This window comes from Pagrus pagrus (assembly GCF_965226575.1).
Source record: "Pagrus pagrus genome assembly, chromosome: 19".
NCBI classification, from domain to species: domain Eukaryota; kingdom Metazoa; phylum Chordata; class Actinopteri; order Spariformes; family Sparidae; genus Pagrus; species Pagrus pagrus.
The window spans coordinates 14742768-14770079 of NC_140203.1; the positions used below are offsets into that span (position 1 = coordinate 14742768).

Genomic DNA, 27312 nt, shown 5'->3' on the forward strand with positions numbered 1-27312 from the left:
TGAACATGGCTCTAAATGCACAGTATGTGAATAAATTATTGTTGTCAACCAACAGAAACAAGTCTGGATGAGTTTTGGGGATTTAGTTGCAACCGTTTTTGGTTGTCAGACTGAGGTGATCCAAGCCTTCAAACTTAATAACACCTCTGATCTTAGATCTATCAACCAGATTTACACTAATCAGACTATTGTAATGTATGTGTATTTAAAGCAGAAACTCGTTTTACTCAACATTACTTCAACAAACTCATCACTGGTTAAGTTGTTGGGATGAAGTCTAGCTCCACAACGCAGGCATCTGTATGTAATAAACATTCTGACGATGTGATGTTGGAGATAACAACAAAGCTGAACAAAGCTGCATGGATCAGATTCACATAAACTTGTGATAAAGCAAACACAAAGCAGAGACTATTTACAGCACATGTACGCGTGTACAGACACACACAAAGACACAGTGAAAAGAACCCAGACGTACCCTTGTTCCCCATTTTTCACACTTTTTGAAGACTCATACTACCGCACATCCTGGTTTCTCAACTTACACAAAGGGACGGCCGACAAGTCAGACAGACTGGCGGGAAGAACAAGCATATCCCCACACCCCAAAAAAATACTAACCTGAAAAAATTGGTACGCCATGACACCATCATCCATCACAGGGCTCTCCATCCCCTTGGACGTACCATAGCGATGGGCGTACAATGAACTGCCGCTGTTATGCCAGCCGGGAAAATAGTATCTGGACAGAAAAGGAGACCAGAGACAATCCAATAAGAGAAGGAATTCAAGCATTTAACAACAGATTAAGGAAAAGAAATATAATATCTACCTGATTCTGAACTGCAGGCTCTCACTGGCTGGCTGGTGCAGTTTAAAGATGTGATTAGGAGGGAACCATATCCGGTCACTTTCCCTCATCAGGCCAAACAAGCTGCAGTACACTGGAGCGATCCCTGAAGAGAAAGAAAACATGTCATGTTCACTATAGGTGGCTAAAACCAGCTGTGTGTTATGGATGAATGGAGCCAACTGGCATATTTTTGAGAACAATATTTTAGAGCTTTAACAGCACACATCCTAACCCTAAAGAACAACAACTGGACAATATTAAAACACAAAGTCATGCATGTACTGTATGTTTATGCACACAGAACTTATGTTGTGGCAGCATTATACACTGATAGCTACTGTGCTTTGAAAATAACACATACTGTAGCAACCAACTAACTTCTCTCAGTAGTGTGTTTCAGTGGAGTCAGTTGTATTGGCACAATGAAAATAACAAGCAAGTCCCGGCTGCTTACAGTCGTAAGACAACATGAAAACTGAAATTCCCATTAAGGGAGAGGTTCACCCAAAAATGAAGATTCAGTCACTATCTACTCACCTCAATGCCGACAGGTGAAGTTTTGTAGTCCACAAACATTTCTTGAGCTTCACAGCAAAACAGAGTTGCAGAATTCTCCTAAACAACTGAAGTAGATGGGGACTTGTTTTGAAACAAACTAAAAAAATGAAATGAAATGGCTCCTTACAGCTCATCCGGCGTAATTGAAGTCTCCGGAAGCCCAAATTGATTTGAAAACATGTTATTTAAACCCTTTTAAGGCTGAACTTTTCACTGTAGCAGCTAAGCTAAGCTAAAAGCATTAGCACATACCGTCTGAAGTGGGTGCAGAGCTCGAACGCATCGAGGGTGTAGAATCTTGAGCTTCCAGAGACTTGGATTAAGCCAGATGAGATGCATGGAACTGTTGTTTGTTGTTGTTGTTTTACGTTTTTAAAACAAGTCCCCATATACTTCAGTAGTTTAGGAGAATGCTGCAATGCTGTTTTGCTCTGAAGCTCCACAAATGTTTTGTGTACTACGAAAGGGTGCGTAGACATTTCCATTAATGGGTGAACCTATCCATTAACTGCTTTTATGAGTTTGCCTGTTTGCCAGGAGTTTTGTTGAAAATGTCCAAGACAGATGATAATGAAAGACTGATGTTGCACAGAGGCTAACAATCTTTTACTACTTCTCCTGAGAAGTATGTCCTACTCTGGGAACATTTAATTCGGGATTGCTTGAGGTCAGCACCAACAATAGTTAGTTGTTTTATAAACTGTGCCAAGTGGGTTACTAGCAGATTGAAATGTCACGATACAACAGGAAGCACTCACAAGCGTGAAGCAATTGTATGAGGATGCTTAAGAGGAAGTACGCTCAACCACAACAGGGGAAGTGAAGTCAGTGTACTAAGCAGGTTGATCTTTAATCATGTCCTACCTTGTATATTACTATTATTACTATATCAAATAATTCAATAAGCAATGCACTGCAGAGTAAATTAGTATACTTGTCCACCTTAGCAGCTATGATCCAGTGCACTACATTATTTTACAACTGCTGGAAAGGTGAACATGTCTGACTTCATCCTGGTGGTGATGTCACATCGCAGCATATCCCCTTGCATGAGATATTCTCGTGTTGATGGTTCTTCTGCCCTTGCGTGGCTTACTAATGCAGTATCCTAATACGAGTAAATATAGAGTAAAAATGACTATCACCAGATGGATAGAGCACATAAAAGTCCCTCACATTAATGTTTTTTAACGTAAGTACCATTAAACCATGAAAGCTAGACATGTAGTCTGAAAAAAAGACAAACAGGCAAACAAAGGAGCAAGGGGATATATAAAAAGTGGAAGATAAAGAGGAGAGAGAGAGTTTGTCTCTTATCAACCCAAAAGGGGATGGAGCAAGAGAGTGTGGTGGAGACAGATAGAGCTGACGTGGAGACGAAAACAGCCACAACAGTCCACAACTTCCTGATTTTAGTTTGCTAGAAAGAGAAGGCAAACATTGTGCTCGTTTCCACAAAATAAACAATGGATCAGCTGCATTTGTGTTAACACCTCCAGGAGATTCTTGTAAAGAAATAAAATAAATAACTTAGAAAAAATAATAACATGAAGAATAGAGAATCTGCACACACAACTATACAACTGTGTATGACTGCTGAAGGCACTGGCAGTATTTTTTTGTGCATGCACCTGATACAGTATGATTAATTTCTTCAAACATATTTACATAATATCAGAATGGAACAGTGGCACTTCAACCTCATTCACCAGGCCACAAATAACAGTGCACTATGGCGGCGAGCACAACTGCTGCTGCACTCCCATTTGTCATAAGATTTGCCTTCAGGAACTACCAACAAGGCGCAAACAAAAGAATCGCCAAATGCAACGTTTGTATAATGAATATATAGGATGCTGATCCCACCAAATCAAACTTTATCAGGCACCTGAAAACACATCCGATTAGGTCAGTCACTTGGTAACGTGAAAGTTACCTCAGCGCCTGCTACACACGTTTAATACAGTGTGCTACTACTTACATGTAAACCTAGAACTGATGGCAAGCAAAAAATCAAGCATGGTTTTGATGGGTTTCATTCCAAAACACAAACATTTCTTTCAGGAATAAAAGTCAGCCAATGTTTACTGTTAAACAACACGGACAATTGTATCCACAAACATGTTCTGTTCTGTAAGAAAAGGACTTAAGATAGCCAATAACTCGAATGACATTTCATCATGAGTTTTATATTCATCCAAGGAATATTTTTTGTCACACAAAGAAGGGCGCCAATTCTCACAAATGGTAGACATCTCCTTTTGAACAAAACTGTTCATGTTTTAATATCACCAGTTTGTGGACTTGGAGTATATTTCAGATAATTTGGCAGCAATTGTGTTTTGCATTTATCTACTGTAGATGTGTATTTATGTTGCAAAGCAAAATACAGTTGTTTGTTTTAGAGGAAAGCTAGTTTTTTCTTATTGCATTGCAATAGCCTGTTTAAAGTGATCATATACCAAACAACTTATCAGTGCTGAAAATACTCTTTGCTATAAGATAAATGAGTGATGATAATACAGTACATGCTTTGAATTCCTTAGATATAACTATGCAGTGTTCTAAGCGGACCGGATGGCATGCAGAAGATGAAAAAAAACAAAAAAAACAGTTAATCGTCAAAAAAAAATGAATTCTTTAACAGTGTCAATGCTCGCTGGCATACATTTTTCAAGTTTCTTCCAACATTTTTCTTCAACATTCTTCCAAAAGAGGGATTTACATAGTCAAGCTTTTCCCATGTGTGCTTTGGGATGGGAAGCACGCTTTTGGTATGTCTGTGTTTGTTTGACTGATATTTCAGCACACCAGTTGGTGACCAGCCAACTGCTGCTGCTAATCAAGCTTTTTGGCTAAAGATTCGGTCATGTTAAACTTATGTCCAGGGAGTATTTGCCGTTTCCTATTGATTTCTGTTGAAGCCTGTATGAAGGACAAACTGAAGCATGCATTTCCTGTTTTGGAATCTCCATCCGGTTCTGGCAGACCTGCAGGTCTGAGTTTATCTCTTTTTTAAGCCCCTCCACCAGACAAAAAATGTGTTTTTCTTTTTGTTCCCACAATTAAATGATTGAGTTGCACTGTGCAGAATAATGTATGTGCAGAGTTAAAAAAATAAATGAAAAGCTGTTTTCATATTTATTGCTGAACATCTGATTCTAAGAGGCAAAACTAGTTTGGAAGCCATTCCTGGACCAGTATTCAGCATAAGTGTGATGTGAAAACATGAAACTTCCAGTGTACATACACTGAGAATGGACTTAAAGTGAGGTAGGAGACATCTTGTGTCCCGCAGTTCAACTTGTGAAATTAAAAATATTTGCATTTTCATATATTCTGGAATATATGACCGACCGATGTACCTGGTTGACCAATAGAGACAGTGCTACACTGTCTTTGGAAATGAGGAAGTTTTTGTTCGACCTTTTCATGCATTCTCAAATTAACAGACTACAAACTACAGTATATTACAGTCTCTAATGTGATCATTTTTACCCACATCAGAAATGTAACATCTGTCCTTTTTCCTTTTAAGCCAGGTTCCCCTCTCTAACCCTAACCCCTCCTGACAAAGATGGCAGTATGCATTAAACTAAATTACAAGGTTTCCACTTTGTCTCTTTATTGTGCAGTCTACAATCTCGACAGACAAATGCATTGGTGCAAGTAGCAACATTTCTATTGTAAGCAGTTACAGTACATGTATAAGACTTAATGCTTTTCTGCCTTTTCGTCTGCATATATTAATGTTTCAACTCGAAATTTTGGCATTTACAGCACAAACAAAAGCAGAACTTCACAAAGTTGCAGAATCAACCAGAAATGTAATGAAATGTGTGTGGGCAGACAATAGAACTGAAATCTTCCTGTGACTCACCACACGCTTTCGCTGCACTAATGCACAGTTCCTCTGCCACGTACTCCCCAGGTGGAAACGTGAGCGTACTTTCTGGACCGTTGGGCCCATCCCCTCCTCCATCCTTCCCCTGGTAGTAAAGGTGGACAGTGAGGCAGGTGGCTTTTACGTCCTGCTTTGGGTCGAGTTCGGTGGGTGGGTCGGGGTCGGGTAGGAGGCCATTGTGATGTGCTGTCGGACTGGAGGTGGGTGGCTCCATGTCTGTCAGCAGAATACAGGCCATGTGCTGTTTGAAACAAACATCCACCTGTCAGGAGACAAGGAATAAGAAACTATGTACCATTTTTGGGGCTTAAGTAGTAATCAACAGCAAATATTCAAAGCTTTGGTAGGGGGAAGAGGAGGTGCTGACTGAGCACATCTTGTGACGGACTTAGCCAGACATGTCTCTGTTCTCAGTTTCTTTTAATTAGTTTAATTGAAGCCTTAATCTTTAAGGATTCTGCTATCCAACAGTATTGTTGTTTCTAGTGTCATTTGTTGTTGAATAAAAAGACATTTTCCAAAAGGTTTGATGTGTTTTATGCATGTTTGTAATCCTGTGCGGTTTGGTAAAACAAGGTATAATGACAGTACAAGGGTGGGAATTTCTCAATTATATAATCAATAACAAACATCATGAAACAACATGTAAGGCACTGCAGATGAATACATGATGTTTTTGTAATGTTTGTTTATTGAAAAGATGCAGCTTTTACCTTGTAGACTATTGTAGTCTTATTATTGGAAGGACTTTTTGAATAAAGGGGGATTTAAATGATGAAAAAGTAGCCAAATGCAGTAGTATAGATCATTGAGGATGCTATACACTGAGATGCATTGTGATGCATCGAGAATCGTTTTGCATTTGAATTGTTGACAACTGAATCGAAGCGAATTGAAGTGTGAGGCCAGTGAAGTTTCACACTTCTAAATAACAGCTATATCCAGTTCAACTTTATTGATAGCCTGCATTCAGCAAAAACAAAAAAATACAAATATTGGAACCCCAAAATTGAAAACAAGATACCAACCCATTTTTGACTGACCTGACAAATTACTAATTAGCTTCTGAGATTTAAATGTGTTTACACATTAACAAGACAGTTATGTTCACACTACAAGCACTACAAATGCTAACATCAGCACGCTAAAAATGCAAAAGCTAACATGCTGATGTTGAGTACATATAATTTTATGTTCAACATCCTAGTTGATTGTGTGAGCATTCTACATTCGCTAATTAGCACTAAATACAAAGTACGATGGAAGATGTTGGGAATGTCAATGTATAGACCAAAGTATGAGATAAATAAAAATTTTGAACCAATGATGGTCCAAGGGCAGCATGGAGGCGCAGTGGTTAGCACTGTCGCCTAACAGCAAAAAGGTTCTGGGCTTGAACCTGCCAGCCAGCTGCAGCCTTTATGAAGTTAGCATGTTCTCCCTGTGTCCTTTGTGGTACCATGGCTGTAAACTCAACATTTTTTCAGAAAGGCGCTGATAGTGTCACTGCAGCTTTTTTTCAGGCAATCAATCATATATTCGATCGGTCAGGACTAGTCACCCGTTGCACTGGTAATCCAGAAAAATGGAGGAGAAGCTTGTTCTGGCTGTGTCGGCCTATCCTGAATTTTATCTGGAGGAAACTCTCATAAAAGACAGAAAAGTCCATTTGTGGGAGCAGATTGTCCATTGAGTGAATGTTGCTAGTGAGTGTTGACCCTATGCGTTGTAAGCTTGTTTAGTCATCCCTCGTTACCATAGCGTTACTATAGCAACTACCAATCTCAGCGCACAAACACTCGAGCATGGGCCCGCATAGAGCAAAATATTCCTCTACCCCTTTTTTAATCACACTAATCTATTTTTGCCTTTTCTCTTTTTTCTACTACTTGATCTTTTTTTCTGCAGCAACAGTCCATTTTCCAAAAAAGGAGCCAAATGTCATTGATTATCCAAATAGGGTAATGCCATTGTTGTTTACAATCTTGGGGATCTAATCTTGTCGTGATGCACTGCATAGTGAAGGAATATACTGAAACAGATATTCTTCTGGTTTGTGGTACTGCACTGTTTTTGATTTTTGGTTCTCTTAAGAGGCATTACTGTGGTAAAAGCAGTAAGACATGTCACTTTCCCACCTTCAAACAAGCTCTGAGTGTAATGATTGAAAAGATTAGATATTGAAAAAGTTTTTAATGCATTATGTCTTTTATTTTTTAGGTGGATATTGACTGATCCTAAATAATCAAGAAAGTCCTAACTTCCTTGCATTCTTTCCTTTACATCATTGTCCTGTACAGTGGTGACAGTTCATAAAGTATATGATAAAGCTACACCAATGACCTAAAGTATCAGGCCCAAACAGTGTAAAGCTCAAAGCATCTCACACTTGAGCTCTCTTTTGGTTAAGCACAACCAAACAAGGGTGGTATTGTCAACTGATAAGAGGCAAAAACCATATAGAGGAAGTGATACAGTGCAAAACAAACATGACGTAAACAAACTGCACAATCACTGGGAGATATAGAACATAAAGCATATACTGTACACAATACTAAACCAAATAACTAAAATCATTGCAGTACATATTTAAGTCCTTTAGGCTTACTGTATATACATGTACACGTAGTTAAAGGGATATGCTGTATAATGTAACTGGGGTGAAGGATCATTCCAACTGTGCCATAAGAGGCTCAGGAATAAACAGATAATCACAATAGGGAATCATATTGTAAGTGCAATTTGTTTGAGTATGTATTTCAACTATTGACCTCCAGTACATTAAGTATCCAAAGTTATTTTCTTTCCACAGTTGCAGAAGCCCAATGTTTAGAGAAAGTGTTGATTAGCATTATGTAGCGCAATAGTGTAACAAAAGCCAGGACAAACAAAACAAGTACTAGATCAACAGGCTTTCAACACTGGGCTTGTGTGAGTGTTGGTATATATCAAAGAAGATCAAAGCTGACAGTATTTATACGTTTTTCAAACAGAGGAGAGACTGCCAATTTTCATGGTTTTTGAGCAAATCGTGTTCAGCTACAACAGCCCAACCTGCTAAATGCAGAGGTAATAATGTTCTGTAATGGTCTTATTTCCTCTTTCTAATCCAGCGACACAGTATCCTCATAAACACAGATAAACTACAAACAATGCAGGACAAAAGTATGAGTTTATTTGGATACTGGACTGGATTGCCAGTCAGCCTTCATCTTCCCGGGAAATGTTGTTCCTGTTGGCAGACAAAATTGCATTGTGTAAGGTTTATAGGGAACCAATCTAAACACAGATGATGTCATTAATTTATAGCCATTACATTGTGCAATCAATATTCACTTCATATGAAACCTGAGGGGAAAAAACTCATCTATTCCCAGTTTCAGCTGCAGTGGGGCTGACGGACACTGATGGTATCTTCAGCATAGTGCTTAGTTGGAAAAGAAATTTCGTATCTACAGAGTAAATAGCACTGGGCCGACTAACAATCATTGAGGTATACCGTTGGGGGGGGGGGGGGGGGTTGACATGCAGCAAAGGGCCCCAGGCCAGACTCGAACAAAGCCTCTGTACATGGGACGCCCACTCTACCAACTGAGCTACTGGGCACCCCGACTGGTTGGTATCTTTATCTGAAAATAAGACTGGAATACTTTGGTTACAACCCCGATTCCCAAAAGAAAGCTAAAACACATAACAGAATGTGATCATTTGCTAATCCATATTGTCACATAAACCTGGAAAAAATCGGAAAGTTTGAGGATTCAGAAAGTAAATGAAAAAGTCAGAAGTCAAGTTGTTATTCTCGGTAAAGTGGGGCTTACTCTGTGTCAAATCATGGCTAGACTCAAGGTTTCTGAGGGGGCAGTATATGTAAATCTAAAAAGCCTTTTAGAAACTCGATCACTTGCATGCAAAGACCCACCATCAAAAGATCAATACATCAACATTAGTTCCCTGAGAGACAGAAAAAGTACTTCATCAAGTCAGAAGAAGACTGTCTTGCATGGGTCTTAGAGAATACATTCTCAGGAGGGGAAACAAGGCCAAAGACTTGAGGTGGGCTAAGGAATACCAGAATTTTACAATAGATGACTGGAGAAAAAGTCCTATTTATTGAAGAAAACATACGCTTAGTCAGAATTTGATGTCAGTAACACATGGGAAAGTTGTGAAATGCTCAAAAAACACCTGTTTCAAACTTTTTATAGGTAAAAAGGTTAATCGGTAAGAAGTGATAGTATCATGACTGAGTATGAAAGAAGCATCCTCAAAAGGCTCCGTTGTTCATTAGCAGGGATAGGGCAAGGTTCCCCTCTTTGTGAAACATGAATGTACAAGAGACATTATTACATGTGCTTGGGAACAGTTCGTAAAACCTTTGTCGGCTAATACAGATGGTTAACAAATGACAGCACTCTGTTTTTATGTACAATTTATGTTACACAGTGTCTCAATTTTTTGTTATACATTGCCAGTTGTTGCCATGTTCTCATAGTTTGCTGCTGACAGCAGTTGTACACTGACTGACCCTGAGCAAGTCAAACAAAAGTAGAACAAGGGCTTTGCATCAAATAGGATTCTGTCTGTCTGTAGTCACCCACTTCCACTACATACAGTACTGCTCTAACGTAATGATGGCTAGCCATTTTACTTGAGGATAAATATAAATTCATAAAATATTCTAGCTTGAAAAATGTGCATTTGTGTGTTGCAATGAAATGTCTGCTGCATTTCATGATGAATTACAAATATTTACTGCAATACCAACTTTGGCAGGCAAATTGTATGCAAATTTTAACTGTAGCAGCTCAGTTTGCCAGGGTGCCTAATTATATGTAGAACACAGCACAGAAGCTGGTGCAAAGTAAAAGTAGCCTACCTGGTGCCCTCAGTTGTACAAGTTGTAAACAGAAGCACTTAGGCTTACCTCAGGCACACTTGCACCGAGCCAAGGTTAGTTAGTTAGGGCATATCAGAGTAAAAATCACAAACAGCTAAACAGTGGGGGGTTTTTTTAACAAAAGTTTCTTATAGCTGCTTTAAAACACAAAAAAGTGTCAGTTTAAATTAATACAAATCAAAAGAAAAAAAGCAATAAAACAGATAACATCACCTTTAAGCAAATCTACCCTAAGTGGGTTTTAAGAAGTGATAAATATAGAGGTAAGAGAAAGGTGGAAGAGGAACTACAGCTTGAGGAATTCAGGAGGAGATGTGACAACCAAATATTTGTCTAACTAAAGTTCATATCCACAGTTAAATTGCAAGTTTTAAACTAAGAGGACTGGCTTCCAGTAACATCTTAGACTGCTAAATACTTTGAAGTTAAAAGTTAGACATGCTTGTTCCTTCGTTGGACATTTAAGGTCTAATTACCGATACATTACATAGTCTGTGTATATTATTTATTGTCTAAGTGACTTCAGTGAGACTTGCTGACTAATTAAACTCTTTATGTAGCACTTTACACACAACAGAGTTCATCTTAAATGCTTTACAGCAGACAAAAGAAAACAAAAACAAAAAAAGAAAACAAATGCAAGAGGAGAGGAATCTGAGTTTATGGACAAATAAAGCTTAAACACGAGGATGACTCAGGCTGGTACCTGTGTGGAGCTGTGATTTGTGATTTGGCAATAGATCAAAAATAACTTGACTTGAAGCTCTTTAAATATTGAAGACAGGAATGTTGAGGGGAAGAGATGACTCAAGTAAGGAAGCAATGATGACTCAAACACATCCTCATTATTTATTAACATAATCAAACCTGTATATTGTTGTTCCCCAACATGTGTTTCCACATCACATCATATATATTTATTTTGTGGACTACAGTCTTCCCCCGACTTTCCATCTACATGGGGGTGAGTAGGCAATGACTGAATTTTAACTTTTTGTTGAACTGATCCTGTAAAATCCTTGAAATCATCCTGTACTGAGGTGATTATTTTTCTGTTTTGACCATAAAAGGTTTAAGATAACATTTTTATTTAATCATATCGGGTAGGTACAAAATAAGCAAATAATAATGCAAAGTAGTGTGGTTTACAAGCTTTCGACAGGTGAGGCAGAACACAATAGATTCTACACAGTTGCAAACCTTTGATATACTGTTTTTGATTTACTGTTTAAGCACACAGGAAAACACTCCCCTCAAACTTTTTTGTAAGTGTGTTTACACACCCAAAACGTTTATCAAGTAGCAGACAGGCAAAGAGTAAGAGCAGTTCCTCGCTGTGTCTTATCTGGGCCTTGGTGCTAGTTGAGGTCAGAGCTATCAGCTAGGACACATTTTGCCCTTAATGGGTGTTCTGCGCCAATGCTGGCTCCTGACATCATCTCTTTATTCTGGCTCTGGACATTTTGCACTTAACCACCGATAATGTTAACAGAAGCCCCTAAACCGCCTTAGAAAAACAGGAATCTGAAATTATTGGCTGTATTGTTGGCCTACGAAAGCAGCTTGGGACTACATTATCTTTTTTAAAGATCTACTAGCTGATCGAAGCCAAGGCAACAACTTTCCCAACTAGAAATCAGAGCTCATCAACAGACTATACCTTGCAGATGGGTCTTTCATTCCTTTATTTATTCCTCTCAATTTTCAATCATGTCAATAAAATGCTGCATTTAAACAGTGACATATTCTTCATATGCATTTTCCACAGGATAAATTTGGGCATCTCACATTATGAGAAGAAATATGAGTATGAGTATAAGTACAAATATCTGCTGTGCTAAAGGCCTGTCAAAACCAGAATTTCGGCAAAATAATATCATATATCAGCATTCTACTAAAAAGCTTGTAGTTCAGGCTAAATGGCTGTGACTCACAGACTCCACACTGTACTCATTGTCTAGTTTTTCTGAGTACCAGCTGCTGAAAGTCTTGGGATTTATGACAACAGACAGAGCACTATCTATCACTTTTATGATTTAGCTTTAGATTACTTCAAGACACTAAGTATCAAAATAGCAATGGAGGCACTTCAAACTAGGAAAAAAAATGTTTCTTTGCCAATTTCCAATGAAACCTCAGGAAAGAACTTGAGATATTGCAGCTGCGCTCCCCTATAAAAACCTGAGAAGCATGGACAAACTATATCCTAATTACAACAACATACCCACTAAGCTACCTGTAGATTGAGCCTGACCAATACTGAATTTCTGGGGCCAATGCCGATACCAATATTAGGGAGTAAATATATTCTGATAAGAATATATTGGCCCATATTCTTAGTATTTAGATTAACACATGTTTTTCATTGATCCCTCAAATGTGTTCATCAAGATACATACGTGATTGAAGCAGGACATTTCACGGTTAAACAATAAACATTATTGCGCACTGAAACAATAACAACAACAAAACAAGTTTGTTTGCCATGGAAAGCATCACTTTTCTATGAGGCTTCAGAAAACTACATTTGAGAGAAGTGGATAAAGTATAATTCCCAGAAAATGCCCCTCATTTGTTTACATTTTCTTTCAACTTATCTATTATTATTAGTCATTATTTTTACTAACCCTTTCTTATAGCTAAAATGTAAAAACACCCCATGTTATGTGTTTGTATTACAAACAATTACAATTACAACGTGACAAGCAGTAAAAAGGGATCCCTCTGTAGTGGTATGTACTGTATGTACGTAAAGATGGCTGTCTAGGCTGTTGCTACAGACTGCCGCAGGAATAAGTCCTAAAACTCAGAAATCAGCTGTCATTTTTGCACTTCCAGTTCCCTCGTCTCAAAGTCAATGGGTTTTTGAATGGGGATTTGGTATGGGGTTAACACAATCTTAAGAAATGTTCACGTTTTGTTCTTTGACATAAAAAAACTCAGTAAACACCCGACGTTTTAATTAAAAAGCATTTATGAGACTACAAAGGGTGTCTGGGACATTAAATGTCATTAAACACCAGACTCATCTACTTACTAGTCCATCTTTGCAGGCGGACATTAGTTACAAACTGTTCAAAACCTTAACTTTACATCTTGTAGATTGATCAGTTTACAGTGAAGTGTGTATAGTATAATGTTGGAAGCTTAGTGGTAGTGACAATTAAGTCACGTGACTGCGATGTAGATCGCTAGTAGCTGTGCCAATACTTTCTCCCCTGGAGGACCAAAACTGGAACTTAACAGCAGGGTCCAAGCCAAACGCAAACACCTATAGCATTTTTAACATGAAAAATGGTACTAGTATCCCAACTGACTTCAAAGTGTCTATCTGCCCACCATTCTCGGATTGTGAAAATGAAAAATGAACTAGGGCTCCTACATATTTAAAGAGCATTTGTTCTTACAAAAATAAAACAGAGTTAACACACATTTATATCATAATTATTTTGGTCCATATGTAAGAATTTGCCACCTGTCGAATTTATAATTGGAACAAATAAGGAGCAGCATTTCACCAGATTTTGCACTAAATGCTGCTTACAGTAGCTACCATTAGCCAGTTCACTCAGGTAGCACTGGAGTTAGTGGTCTGTACTGTGAGCTTGGAGCACCAGGTAACTGTAGGTGCTTACATCACTCGCACTTCAGCAGATACCTCTTCAACACGGTACTTCACATTTGGTTGATAAAATTTCCAACACAAATTCTTACATATTACACCTTTAAATATATAATTTTTTCTCTAGAAATATTTGGTGTGCTGATTTGAACCATATGGCGGGGCAACTTTGGCCCACGGCCCCACTTTGGACAAAAATATGTCATCCCTATAGCACTCCATTGAGTGATTCTAAATGAAGAAATTGGTGGGGGTTTTTTTGTGTTGTATGTGTTTGTTAATTAAAGAACAATAAAGTACCTTGAAAATCTTTGAAAAAAAAAGGTTTCATATCAGCAAAAATTGGACAATATACTGTACAAGCTCTAGTTTGTACTGTATAACACGAGAGCTTTTCCTGTTACTAATCTTGCTCATCTAATGCTAGAAACTCAACAATAATTTCATACCTGCCGTTGTATTCATATTCTGACTAGTAACCCCCCGCCTTCAGCTATTAATGTAAACTGTACCGTCTGTTGTGAATCTCTCAGAGGGCTAGGCAGGAAAACCCCCTTTTATCTTTTGAAAAGATATCTCCGCCTCTCTTAATATTATTTCTCATATGCCAAAGAAGGAAACAATGACAAAAGGCCAGAAGGCTAGAAAAGTTTGCCAAAACAGTTGGTTTAACTGTGGGATGTAATCTTCAGTCACTGAGCAAACAGTACAATAACAGAGACTTGTGTCTAAAGTTCATATTTTCCTTGGCATTACTGCTCACCCACCTCCCATACACTGACACAACACTGAAGTTGTCTCAGTGGGTTCACACTTCCCCAAAACTGACTACAAAAAGTAGCCGGGCAGTGAAAACAACAAAATACTATCGTAATAGCACTTTTTTGGGGTGTTACTTCCTATTGCAGAAGTGTGGCCAGTAGCCACCTATTAGTTACAACTGAGATAAAGGAATTACAGGCAGCGTAATCAGAGGCAGCTTTATCAACACATAACAATAATATGTGTATCCTGATAGCCAAGCTTGTATCCTGAGGGCTCACTACTGGAGGACTGGAAAAGAAAAAGCATTGTACTGTAGGTAGGGACCTCTGTCACTCCTAAGCCATCCCTTAACATTCAGAAAAAGAAAGTCCTTTTTCACATTATGTCATCAACAAAATGTACAGAACAGACTCATGTAATGAAAGTGAAATGGGGAACACACAGGCGTTTCCCTTCCCTGTTGCATGGGTGATTGTATTGTCTGAGTGCTGGCTCTTTTTATGTTAAAATGACAGAAGCATTGTGTTTAAAAGCTATTAAAAAGACAGCATAATGGACAAGGTTGTTTTAAAAGGGATCCTTAACTAATACATATTGATCTCTTTGAAATTAAAATCTCTTTTTCAAGAGTGGCTTTGCAATAGGGCATCATAAACATTGTCACAAACACAAACATACATGCATCTGTCACTCACTACGAATGAGTGAACACAAATATCCAGCTGAAGTGCAATACAAGACCAGGGGGGGAAAAAAACTACTTTAATGATGCATAAAAATAAAAAAATGTGTCTTTCAGTGGAGATGTTAAAGTAATTATATTGACAAAGAGTACTATTTTTGCGACACCTCCAACTGGTTCAACAACCACAAATAACAGTGAAAGTAATGCTGATCTTCAACAGTGTAAAAGCTTAGATTAGAGCTGCAACGATAAGTTAAATCATCAATTAGTCAATCGATTGAAAAGTTGCCAACCATTTGGCTAATTATTTCAGTCATTTTTCAAGCAGAAATGTCAAACATTTGCTGGTTTTAGCCTCTTAAATGCATCTTATGAAAGTATATAAAGAGGCTTATCGATGACTAGCATTTATCACATTTTTGACATTTTATAGACTACATGATTGATTGATAAATCACGAAAATAATAGTCTCAAGTAAGTGACTAAATGTGAATGTGTGTGAATTAAGACTGTAAACACAGAGTAATTTCAAATTTCATTTTACCCTAAACCACACCACAGTGGGGGATGCAAACTCTCTATGATCCATTACTCTTAAGACTGTGCTGAACATTATTTTGGCAAAAAAAGTGACATAGAAAAACAAGTAACTGCTGCTTTTTTCTGTTGCTGATTGTTCCATTCTGAACTAGCAAACTCTTTTTTCTCCATTACAGCTGCTGACAGTGCAGTTCTTTGCATGTGACCTGGATAAAACCTGCAGAAAGTTATACATGATCCCTGATGCAAGAATAATGTACTTTCCCCATACATGTCACCGATTATGTTCTTCCAGTAAAGACCTTTAACAAAATATGCTAAATAGGCTGTAAGTGCTTTGACGAGTAGCCTAATGAATCAACACTGCCTACATACTATTAAAACTATTATGTAAAAAAAAAATCTGGGTCATATGTACTTTCTTTTTCAAACATGAAAACAACATTTACAAAACACTCCATACACACTCCACACCATTTACAGCATGTCTTACCCTAAAAAGATATCATGCTAAGTATTGTCTTGTTGTGATAAAAGTTGAGTTAATACTGTATCTACTTCCTCAGTGCAGTCATCCCCTTCACAAAGTCTACACTCACTTCAAGAATCCATATTAGTAGTGTTGGCTGGGGCTGACTAAAACATGGCAAACAGCCCTTCTTACCTTCTCAAAACCAGATAACCGTGCCAACATTATGAAGCCTGAACAGAAAAATAACTTGACGGCTTTGAAGAGACTTGACTAGAGTGGCTTGTGAATAATAAGCCTGTTTATACCTGGCATTAACATGTGACTTGGGTGATCTGAGCACAAGTGGACATCTCGAAATATCACTGTAAACAACCACCAACACGTATTGTGATCCAGTCACAGGTCATAATGGCTGTTACCATAACAGGACACCAACATGAGTCCGGTGCCAATTTTAAGGGCCGTGTACAGTACATGTTCGCAACTGACCTCCTCAGTATAATAGCCACTACCACATGCAATGTGGATTTGACACCATCTGGTTTACATTTGGCTACATTTGCAATGCAAGTTATGTGCTTTGGCTTTCTTACCTGCATTGCAGCAGATGTTTGTGAACTCACGGTCTGTTTCAACTCAATGCACCATTTAACTAATAACGTCAGTATCCCCCATTTCCTTGGCAGTTGAGTGACGGGAAATAAAATTAAAAAAACAGCAAATTCTAAATCATTCGAGCCTTATCTTAGATTCAACATTAAATACAAAACATTAAGTGGTTTCTTTCCTTGCCAGGGCATCGCTGTGTTAGCCTGTCTGTCTTATTTGGTGCTTCCTTTTCAACATTTCAAAGCTGTTTGAACACAGTTTCAACTGATTTCACCATTTACACTAGATTTACATAAGAAGACAACATTTTCTTATATATACAGTGAACAGTAATAGGCTACTTATTTGTCACTGGCAGAGAAAATCCCCAGACTCCCTTTAAACAGACTCTTCTCTTACTCGAAATGTGATCAACTTTGTGACACTGTCTATGACAAATTCTTTCTTTGTGTAAAAAACATTGTCAGCCAGTGATGTAGCTATTTATATATTTATATGCATAGAGCAGAAAAATGAGATTCTAATGTAAATGTCCACTTGTGTTTGGATCACCCAAGATGCATGTTAATGCCAGGTATAAACAGGCTCAAACATACCTACACATGAAGGCTGTATAATGTTCAGTTTTTGTTTAAACTGCTTTAGAAAAATGTTGATTAATGGAAAAGGAAATCACCTTGTCTGCACCTTTTTAACAAGCTCTAACAACAGCAATATAATTCAACAGCACCATCCAAAATCCCCACAAAGAATCAACACATCTACAAAACTGATTGAGGTATGTTTTGAGGTAGAAACAGCGTCTCTGTGAGGTTTGTCCTGCAGAGAGACCTGTCAAATTCATCCTGCTAGTCACTTTTCTTTAATTACCACATTCAAAACATCCTTATCAAAAATGATTGTTTAAAGTGACTACGAGGAACTTTTAAGTGTTTATGAAAGTCTTGTGATCCCTCTGATGATTATAACAGCAAATGAGACCATCAGCGAAAAGACTATTATATTTATATAGTTATTCTTAATGCCTGTGCTCAGGTCCAATCACATATAACACATATTAATACACTACCTCATCGCGATCCATCCTGCAGTCTCTCAGTCACTCGCTTCCAAAACAACTGCACGCCCAGAAAATTCCAATATCAATATGGCTCCCCATAAAAAGGTGGACTATGTAGTTTTGATCAGAAGAGAAAGATCTTCATTGACTAAAAGAAACTTAATAAACAAACTCTCTTCTTTGTTATGACTGAATAAACTGAATATACAAACTGACCGTAAAGGATGACAAAATTTCATACTGCTTTACTTTGTTTATGGTGGCGGACCCTGCCACCTTTCTAGCGCCAAACAGTGTTCTGGGGACCTTATTTTCCTCTGAGAACAGCTTGTTTATTTAGGATTGGTATTAGAGTTGGTATTATTACCTCATTAATATTGTAAATCTTGAAATTCTGAGTTTGAATTTCTTCTCCAAAACTACACAGTGCCCCTTTAAGCTTGGTCACTTTTCGTTATACCAAATTCAAGGGATCCTTATCAAAAAAGGAGTGTTGAATAAATATTGGCCGACACACTGGTTTCAAACTCTCGAATATAAATTTAGGTATCAGCCTCAAAAATACAGCTCTTGTCATAACCTCTTAAACAAAAACTAATCATTACAACCCTTATTAAGATAGGATTTACTGCATGGCTGTTTAATTACAATAACATTAGCTTCAGATAGCTGTACCTCTACTGATAATGAACCAGAAACAGAGTATAAATAAACCTGTAGTGAAACATCACACCTGTAGATGGAGGAGATGAATATTTCACATCTGTCAGGACCAATTCCAACTTATTAAATCTCTGGTTTGTGACTTTCGTTCAAAACTTTTATTGAAGTGATAATCATAAAAACACAAGCTCCCTTCCTTTGACTTCGGATGCGAAATATATCACAGATCACTTGGCAGCAGATGAATAGTTGCGCTTGCTAAGCTAACTGGAACTGGTGTTGTGAGTTAGTGTACGTGAACACATCCACACACACTCTCACACGCTCTCACACACGCTCTTAGTCACACTTACTGTCTGTGGCTGTTGTTTTCTGTTGCCCTCTGCCTGCTTGGCCTCTCCTGAATCAACACAGGTCTGTCTGTAGTCCACACAGTTAACTTGAACGGGCTCACGATGTTAGCTAGCTGACCTAACGGTTGACGTTAGCTGTTAAACTAAAGTACCTCTGCGTCGTTATTTTCCTCGTCAGCTGCCATTCCGTCGTCCTCACATCATTTCCTCAACTGTTTTCATCTCTCCACTCGGTAATTCTCACCGAACTCACCATTCTTTGCCTGACATGACGCTTGTGTTTAATTACAAAGCGCAAACTATCAGCCTGTCTCCCCCCTCTCGACTGTCTCCTCCTAAAAGCAGATGACAGTGCGCTGAGCGATGATGATGATGAAGGTGGTGGTGGTGGTGAGGGCGGAGCAGGATGCCTCCGTCTGTTTCTGACCCACTGACTCACTAACTGAGGGCTGCCTTCTTCTTCCGCGTTTCTCAAGGAACCCTCTTTTTACTGACTCCGTTTTAGTTCCCAGGGCTAATGAAGAAAGGCAAGACCCGGAATACTGGTACTTAGTTACTTTAAAGTATGAGCCAGAAATGGAATGTAACTAAGTACCTTTATTTACTCAAGTACTGTGCTTGAGTACAATGTTATTGTATCTTTTACTTCGTTACATTTAGTTGATAGTTATTGCCAGTGATGGAATGTAATTAAGTACATTTAGTCAAGTTCTGTACTTGAGTAACAAGTTAATTTTTTCTACTTTACAATTCAATTCCACTGTTCAGGAAATATTGTACCTTTTACTTCATTACATTTAGTTGATAGTCATTGCCAGTGATGGAATTAAGTATATTTACATAAGTACTGTACTTGAGTACAATTTTTAAGTAACTTTTTGCTACTCCATTACATGTCAAAGAGAAACACTGTACCTTTTACTTCATTACATTTAGTTGATAGTTATTGCCAGTGATGGAATGTAACTAAGTACATTTACTCAAGTACTGTTCTTGAGTACAATTTTAAGTTACTTTTTGTTACTTTATCATTCTATTCCACTGATAGGAAAACAGTGTACCTTTTTCTCCACTACATTTAATTAATAGTTAAATCCAGTGATGGAATGTAAGTACATTTACTCAAGTACTTTACTTTAGGACTTGGTGCTACTTTATTGTACTACTCCAGTCATAGGTAAATATTGTACTGTTAACTCCACCACATTTAATTTGTAAATACCGCCACTGATGTAATGTAACTTTTATTCAACAATTACTCAAGTAATTTTAAACTATTTGGTACTACTTTATAGTTATACTCCACTCACAGGTAAATACTTTACCTTTTACTCCACTACATTTAAGAGGAATGTAACTCAGTAAATTTATCCAACTACTATACTTGAGCACAATGTTAAGTTACTTGGTACTACTTTATAATTATACTCCACTCACAGATGAATACTGTACCTTTTACTCCACTACCTTTAATTGATAGTCACTGCTGGAATGTAAGTTATTTTATTCAAGTACTGTACTTGAGCACAATTTTAAGTTACTTGGTACTACTCTTAAGTTCCTCTCCACTATACAGTATATCATAGGGAAATATCATACCTTTTAGTCAACTAAATTTAATAAATAGTTATAGCCACTGATGGAATATAACTAAGTGTACGTGTACTTTATTTTTGTGTTTCTATTTACTGCTACTAAATACTTTAACTCCACTACATTTTTTATCCAAATACTGTAGTTTTTAGTCCAATACATGTATTTGATAACTTTAGTTACTAGTTACTTTGCAGTTTGCTCCATCAATACCAAAGTGTCACATTTTTAGATTAATTTATTTTATTGGAAATTGGATTTAAAAAAAACATTCCAATAATCACAAAAATGTTGAATATCAGGTTTGATTATTTCGTAGGATAGTATACAGTATAAGTAAATATATGTGTAATTTACTTTTACATGTACTTCAAAGCTTTTGCTCAAGCACTACTGGTAAGGGTGACTTTCATCTTCCGTAGTTATATTTGAACACAAAATCTTTACTTTTACTCAAATACTGTGGGGTACTTTTAACAACACTGGTTATAGCTACTTTCAGGGTATGGTTTTTACTTGTGCTGGAGATATACTTAAGCTGTTCTAACTTCTTTATTCTTCTTCCATCCTCCTCAAAAATGTCAGTGCAGTAAATTTCTGTGAGAAAGTAATTTATTTTCTCTTAAGTCAGAATAAATGACACAGTTTTATGACCAAACTGTTTCATGTAAAACCTTTTCATGTCTAAATTGTGTATGCAAACCATGAATTTGTCTAATCATCATCTGTGGACACAGGACCACTTCCAGCAATACTTGAAACTATTATTCACTGTATCTATGAATCATTTCTTTCTGTGTAAGTTTGGCTGGACTAGACCTGGGGGAAAAAAAGTGTGTTTGATAACAGTAAACCGTTCCTCTTGTTTCAGTAGTAAACACTTCTGCGCTATCTCATTTCATCATCGCCTCATATTTTAAAAGTGATAAGAGATTTTGTAATCTGTAAACAGATTATCTTGCTCATAGGTGATAAAGCTAACAGTAATCATTTACATTTCCAGATTGATGTCTTGCTAACATGATCCCTTTGCTCTTCACCTGTGAAAACATTCCAGATGAACGATTTCAAAATCCTGTTCATCCTGACATAATGTTATTTATTCATCTTGGAATGCAGAATTTACTCAGCATAGATATGAAGGCAGTGAAGTACATTTCACAATCTACCACAGACTGTGCATACTTTCAAGACATATAGATGTAAATTTATCACATAAGTTATCACATAAAATACGACGAGTAAGCAGTATTGTAAAAAGTAGCCAAAAGTCATACTTGAGTTCTGAGTTCAGATCTGATGTTCAGAATTATTCTGATCATCAGAATCAGTGGGGTTTTTTTTTTATCCGATGGCGGATAAAATAAATACATTTCAAAAGGTGCTGCTTTGGCTCTGATGCAGCGTGCGGTCTGCAAAGTAACTAGCAACTGAAGTTATCAAATAAATGTGGGAGAGGAAAAAGTGCAACATTTGAAATACTCAAGTAAAGTACAAGTTACTCAAAATTGTACTTGAGTAAATGTATCTAGTTACATTTCATTGTGGTTGGTGGGGAAACCCAAAACAGGCCAACAGAGAAACAATATCCGTTCGCAGGAAGTTAACTGAACAAAGCCACATCAACAGCAGGAAGCTATTCATTTATTTATTTATTTATTGTTGATTTGTTTTAAAAAGAACAGAATTACAACCCTTTTTTATTTAATCTCTTGGTGCTTTTTCTCTTGTACACCAGCAGCTTCAATATAAGTAGTATTTTATTTTATTTTTTTATTTTTTTGTAAGTGAGGTTCCTCTGGTTGTCTTCATGTTCAAACTGTTCCACTGTCAGCTCCGTGGATGTCAGTTAGTTTTTGTTTTAAAATCCGTCCTGGTGTTTCCAAGCCTATAGTTTGATTGCCTCTTACACAATTAAAATGCCTCTTGTTGGTTAAGAACATGCTTATAACACTCTAATAAAGAAGGTATTGTAGATAGTCTTGCCAATATCACTTGCACATTTTGGCTTCTGAATTGCATTATATCAGTATATTGCACACTCTCTCAAAACTCGTCCATACAATATTACGCCAGGACCCCTCTGTGCCTTTGTAAAAACCTGGGTGAAATTAAGGCGCTGAAGGGGTTAATTAGTGCGTGAGCTCCTGCGCAACACAACACACACACACACACTGCTGTCCAAATTCAAGATCCTCAGCAGAAAAGACAGGGAGAGTCGGGATGGCCGCTGCTTTACACTGTGGGAAAATACATCTCATCCTTCTACATGTGTTTTCTTTTTTCTGTCAGTAATTGTGGTTAAACTCTTAGGCATCAGACGAACAGAGACATACTGTTCTCACCAAGTTAATTGTGGTTTTCAACCAAGAGAAGCAGCTTTTTTCACCCACCGGATCCATCACCTCGGGATGAGCCTGCAGGAAAAGGTGGGGCTGGGTCATCACTTCCATGTGCACTCTCTCTGTCTCTGCTATTTAACTGATTGTAGTGCTTTAGGTTTTGCTTAAATGCATGACGAAAATACCTCATTATAATGATGAAAGGTTGTGGGGAATTGTAATTTGGCTGTGAATCAGTAGATACAGGCCAAATGCATGTATCATAAGTGGCAGAAAAATCCCACAACATATAAAGACAGTTATCTATGCAGCTCGCAGATGTTTTTTCTGCATTCACACTCTGACAAACCTTAAACCAAATATTCTGTTAAATCCACGCAGACCATCATGTCGAGCTCCTCCGACACTCTACACTTTCATTTCCCGACCCATGGTGACTCCATTCTCAGCAAAATGGACGCTCTGAGAGAGGAGCACCGCTTTTGTGATATCACACTCCTTTTTGGTGGTCCGCAAGGCACCACCACCCAGCCTCTCCATTTCCACGGTCACAGAGTGGTGCTTGCAGCGTCCTCAGACTTCCTACGGGACCAATTCCTGCTCCACGAAGGCCTGGCTGAGTTGAATGTGGGGGTTGTTTCCAGTGTGGAGGTTGGGAAGAGACTTCTCCTGTCCTGCTACACCGGGCTCTTGGAGGTACAAAATAATCTACAGCTTCTCTGAACTTTTTTAAGTAAAACATGGTAGATTATTCAGAATGTTATCATATCCCTAAATCTATCCCAGTTATAAACTATTTTACAGCTCCTATATTGTACTATTAAGATGAAATAATGGCAAAACAGTGTCAGAATGACACGTTACAAGAATTCCCACATTGCAAAATTGGTTTGGCCCAGTGACAGGCCACACACCCTGCTTACTCTCGGCCTGAATACAGCAATGACTTACAGTCCACAGATCTGTTAGCCAGAACACAGCCCTATTGTAGATAAAGCACGATAAAGTGCCTACTAGGGTGCCCTTCCAGTGGACAAAACATGATGTAGTGCCCTATAGGGTGCCCTTCCGGTGGACAAAACATGATGTAGTGCCCTATAGGGTGCCCTTCCGGTGGGCAAAATGTGATATACTGCCAATAATAAAATGTTTTTATCTTAACCAGGGTTTGTAGCTATTTCAGTATAAATGTATCACGACTTTCAGCATGCTGGCGCCGCACCGCATATACTGTAGCTGGTGCCCTTTTGAGTTTTTCCCCCCCTGCCCCTCAAACATCAGAATCAGCTTTATTGGCCAAGTATGTGTAAGCAAACAAGGAATTTGACTCCGTTTAAGTTTGCTCTCAATGTACAGGGAATAGTTTTTTAAACATTAAATCTAATTTCCAATAACATGTATATAAAAAAACAATCTGCAAAGATGCATGGAGGTCAGGGGTTATTGCACAGTGGTTTTTCTGACACTCTGACTGTTAAGTGTTCATCAGAGTGACAGCCTGGGGGAAGAAACTGTCTCTGTGTCTGGTCAATTTGGCGTACAGTGCTCTTTAATGGCAACCAGAAGGGGAGAGGCTTAAACAGTTTGTGTCTGGGGTGTGAGGGGTCTGCAGAGATGTTATCTGCCCGTTTCCTGACCCTTGACAAGTACAAGTCCCGTATGGAGGGCATGTCGGCTTATTTTTCTTGAAGACCTGATTGTTCTTTGCAGTCCGTTCCTGTCCTGTTTGGTTGCAGATGGAAGTGCAGAAAAGCGACTGTATGATCCTGGTGTAGAACTGAATCAGCAGCTCCTGAGGCAAGTTGAACTGCAGAACGTACAACCTCTGCTGGGTCTTTTTCCTGGTTCTGGTTCCCAGGAACCTCAAGGTGTCCACAGTAGACACTGTGCTGTTGAGGATTGTGAGGGGTGGGGGAGTGTAGGGGTTCTTCTTCTCCTGAAGTCCACTGTCATCTCCACGATCTTGAGCGGGTTCAGCTCCAGATTGTTCTGACCACACCAGAAAGCCAGCTGTTCCACATACCGTCTGTATGCCGCCTCAGCCCCCTTCCCGGACACCACAGTCATCGGGACTGTGGTGTCATCTGCAAAGTTCAGAAGTTTCACAGATGGGTCCCCCTTCGCGCAAACATCCTGCGTCTGCCACAGGTCTGCTGTGCAGCCCTTCACTGAGCCAGACCAATTTTTATATGTGGAACAACATCAATAGTTCTGGCACTGAATTAGAAATAAGAAACAGACCTAATGTTTCAACAACAAAAGAGTGTGTGTTACGTGATTTGAAAGTTAAAGATGCATCATGTACTCTTGGTTGTTTTAATTTGTTATCAAAGCACTTTTTTTTTTCCTTGGTTTCCATTATATAGGTCCCTCTGAGAGAGCTGGTGAGCTACCTGACTGCAGCCAGTGCGCTCCAGATGAGTCAAGTGGTGAAGAAGTGTGTCCAGGCTGTCTCCCAGTATCTCAGTCCCACTCTTGCTTTCTTGAAACTGGAGAGACACTCAGAGGAGAAGACAGTCCAGCAGCTATATAGCCTCAACAATCAGGAGCAAAGGGATGCAGCCCAGCCCAGTTTCAGCATCCAGGAAGCAAGTACAGAGGAAGGTGGAGCAGTTGAGATAAAGTTGAGGGCCAGCCAAGATGACAAGGTGGATAGTCATGGACTGAAGGAGGTCAGAGATGATAAGCGCGTTTTTAGAGCTAAAACAGAGCCATTTGCAGATGCAGCATGTTGTCTCAAGTCAGAGGAGGATGAACATATCCCACCTGTTCACACAAACAATCCATCAGATAAAGATAACCGTATTAACCTTAGCCCTCCAAAAGCTGCCCAAGATCATATGTCCTCCCCAACTAGAGGAAGTTCAAGTACAAATGAAGAATTGGTGGACATTTCCTCAAACCAAGGTGAAGAAGCATGGGAAGGTAAAAGAGAAGAGGAGGAAATGTTTTTACTGGCAGCTCAACTGCAAGACTGCCGAGAGCTGATGAACTCCCAGCTGTTTTGTCTCCCTGGAGCACCAAAGAGTAACTGTTCCGGAGATGAGCTGACTGAAGATTCAGACGGCATAATTGTCCGTAGGCCATACCTGTGCAGGAGGTGTGACAGAGTCTTCCAACACCTGGAGAGCTATCTGGGCCATCTGAAGGAGCACAGACGTTACTTGTGTTTGGTCTGTGGGAAAGGCTTTTCCCAGAAGAGTAACCTCATACACCACATACACGTCCACACTGGTGTCAAGCCTTTTCGATGCCCGCTGTGCCACAAGACATTTTCCCAGAGGGCCACGCTGCAAGACCACCTCAACTTGCACACAGGGGACAAGCCTCATAAGTGCAACTACTGTGCTGTGCACTTTGCACAGAAACCAGGTCTCAGGCGCCACCTGAAGGACATTCATGGTAAGAGCAGCCTGCAAAACGTGCTTGAGGAGGCTGTGGACTGATGATAAAGAAGCAGTTTTAGAATAATGCTGGTGGTTGCTAAACTATTTGTGAGCGTGTCAAATAAGGTGTCAGACAGCACAGTATATGAGACATATGACCCTGGCATGGAGGGTAATAAAGTCAAGGTATTAAATTAAAACATTTATTATTTTGTGTTCGATTTCTTTTTTTAACGTTTGAGCAAAAGTCTCAAAGTACAGAAGACGACACTTTCACTGATTTACCGTCATGCATTTGCAGTGTACATCTAGCTAATGAAAAGTAGTAAGGGTCCCTCTGTGCTTTCTGCAGCATTTCCTCCATCTCTGTTAGTACAATAACCTGAATTAAGAATGCAATGTACAAATTACATTATGGTATATCATCTGTCATGTATAATTGTTAATGCAATTTCATGTAGGGTTGATTTGGGCATAGCTTCCAACACCTCTGAGTGCACTCCTGCAGAGTGTTTACAGCAAACTAGATTTGTGCCCCTGTTGCCTCTCCAACCACAGTTTATTCTGCTTTATTAAGAAGATAAGCTTTATGTAACTGTCTAAACTATAGGAGACAAAATGTTGTCATGTAAGACTGACACTTTATAAAAGAGTTAATATGTGAACATTGCTGTAATTACTGCAACTAATCTTGGAGGAAAATGTGTGTATATGATAAAATAGAGCAAGTGCATCACAGTTTTAAAAGATTACCTCTTGGCTTGGCTGAATACTGTAAGACAGACACTGTCTACATTATACTTAGTCTGGGGTTCACAGACAACCGTTGCTTCTCTATTTGACCCGACTGAATTGTGTGCAGCTCGCTGAGCATTACGTTATAAGTGAGTGGGTTCTCCCGCATGGCTGAGAGGGTTTCCATGCTCTCGCACTCCATTCTTTCTCCTCACATCTCTCCCTCTAACCCCTTTCTCCTTCCAGTCCAGAAATGTAATCATCACTCATC

General features: G+C 38.7%; 2 protein-coding genes across 6 annotated transcripts in view; one reads left to right on the top strand and one right to left on the bottom strand.

Annotated features, from left to right (window-relative positions):
• jak2a (Janus kinase 2a) overlaps window positions 1-19354 on the bottom strand; it is a 35210-nt gene extending 15856 nt beyond the window's left edge. Inside the window, exons 1-4 of one of the 3 annotated variants that reach the window (XM_084382320.1) lie at window positions 19138-19354; window positions 5292-5577; window positions 833-956; window positions 622-742 (exon numbers count right to left, since the gene is read on the bottom strand). In XM_084382320.1, coding sequence (XP_084238446.1) covers window positions 622-742; window positions 833-956; window positions 5292-5577; window positions 19138-19170 — 564 coding nt within the window. In that variant the 5' untranslated portion in view covers window positions 19171-19354. Of the gene's footprint in view, window positions 1-621; window positions 743-832; window positions 957-5291; window positions 5578-18985 lie in introns of all 3 variants that reach the window. The other 2 variants (XM_084382318.1, XM_084382319.1) reach the window with 2 other exon arrangements.
• LOC311274557 (zinc finger and BTB domain-containing protein 6-like) lies at window positions 19150-26450 on the top strand. 3 transcript variants are annotated; one of them, XM_084382326.1, is made up of 4 exons: window positions 19150-19218; window positions 22892-23007; window positions 23302-23616; window positions 25287-26450. In XM_084382326.1, the coding sequence occupies exons 2-4, from the start codon at window positions 22990-22992 to the stop codon at window positions 26364-26366; spliced, it is 1413 nt and encodes a 470-aa protein (XP_084238452.1). In that variant the 5' UTR covers window positions 19150-19218; window positions 22892-22989; the 3' UTR covers window positions 26367-26450. The 3 variants fall into 3 exon arrangements, with proteins under 3 accessions (XP_084238452.1, XP_084238453.1, XP_084238451.1); XM_084382327.1 differs by having other exon boundaries at window positions 19163-19218; window positions 22871-23007; XM_084382325.1 differs by lacking the exon at window positions 19150-19218 and adding an exon at window positions 19448-19530.
• Window positions 26451-27312: the final 862 nt, after the last annotated feature.

What these genes read in the sequence shown, in the direction of transcription:
- LOC311274557 (XM_084382325.1), top strand. Translation starts at nt 19,503, where the DNA reads ATGAAGAAAGGCAAGACCCGGAATACTG. An exon ending in GGATGAGCCTGCAGGAAAAG is followed by an intron (nt 23,008 to 23,301) that starts GTGGGGCTGGGT and finishes AAATCCACGCAG; the next exon opens with ACCATCATGTCGAGCTCCTC. An exon ending in GCTACACCGGGCTCTTGGAG is followed by an intron (nt 23,617 to 25,286) that starts GTACAAAATAAT and finishes TCCATTATATAG; the next exon opens with GTCCCTCTGAGAGAGCTGGT.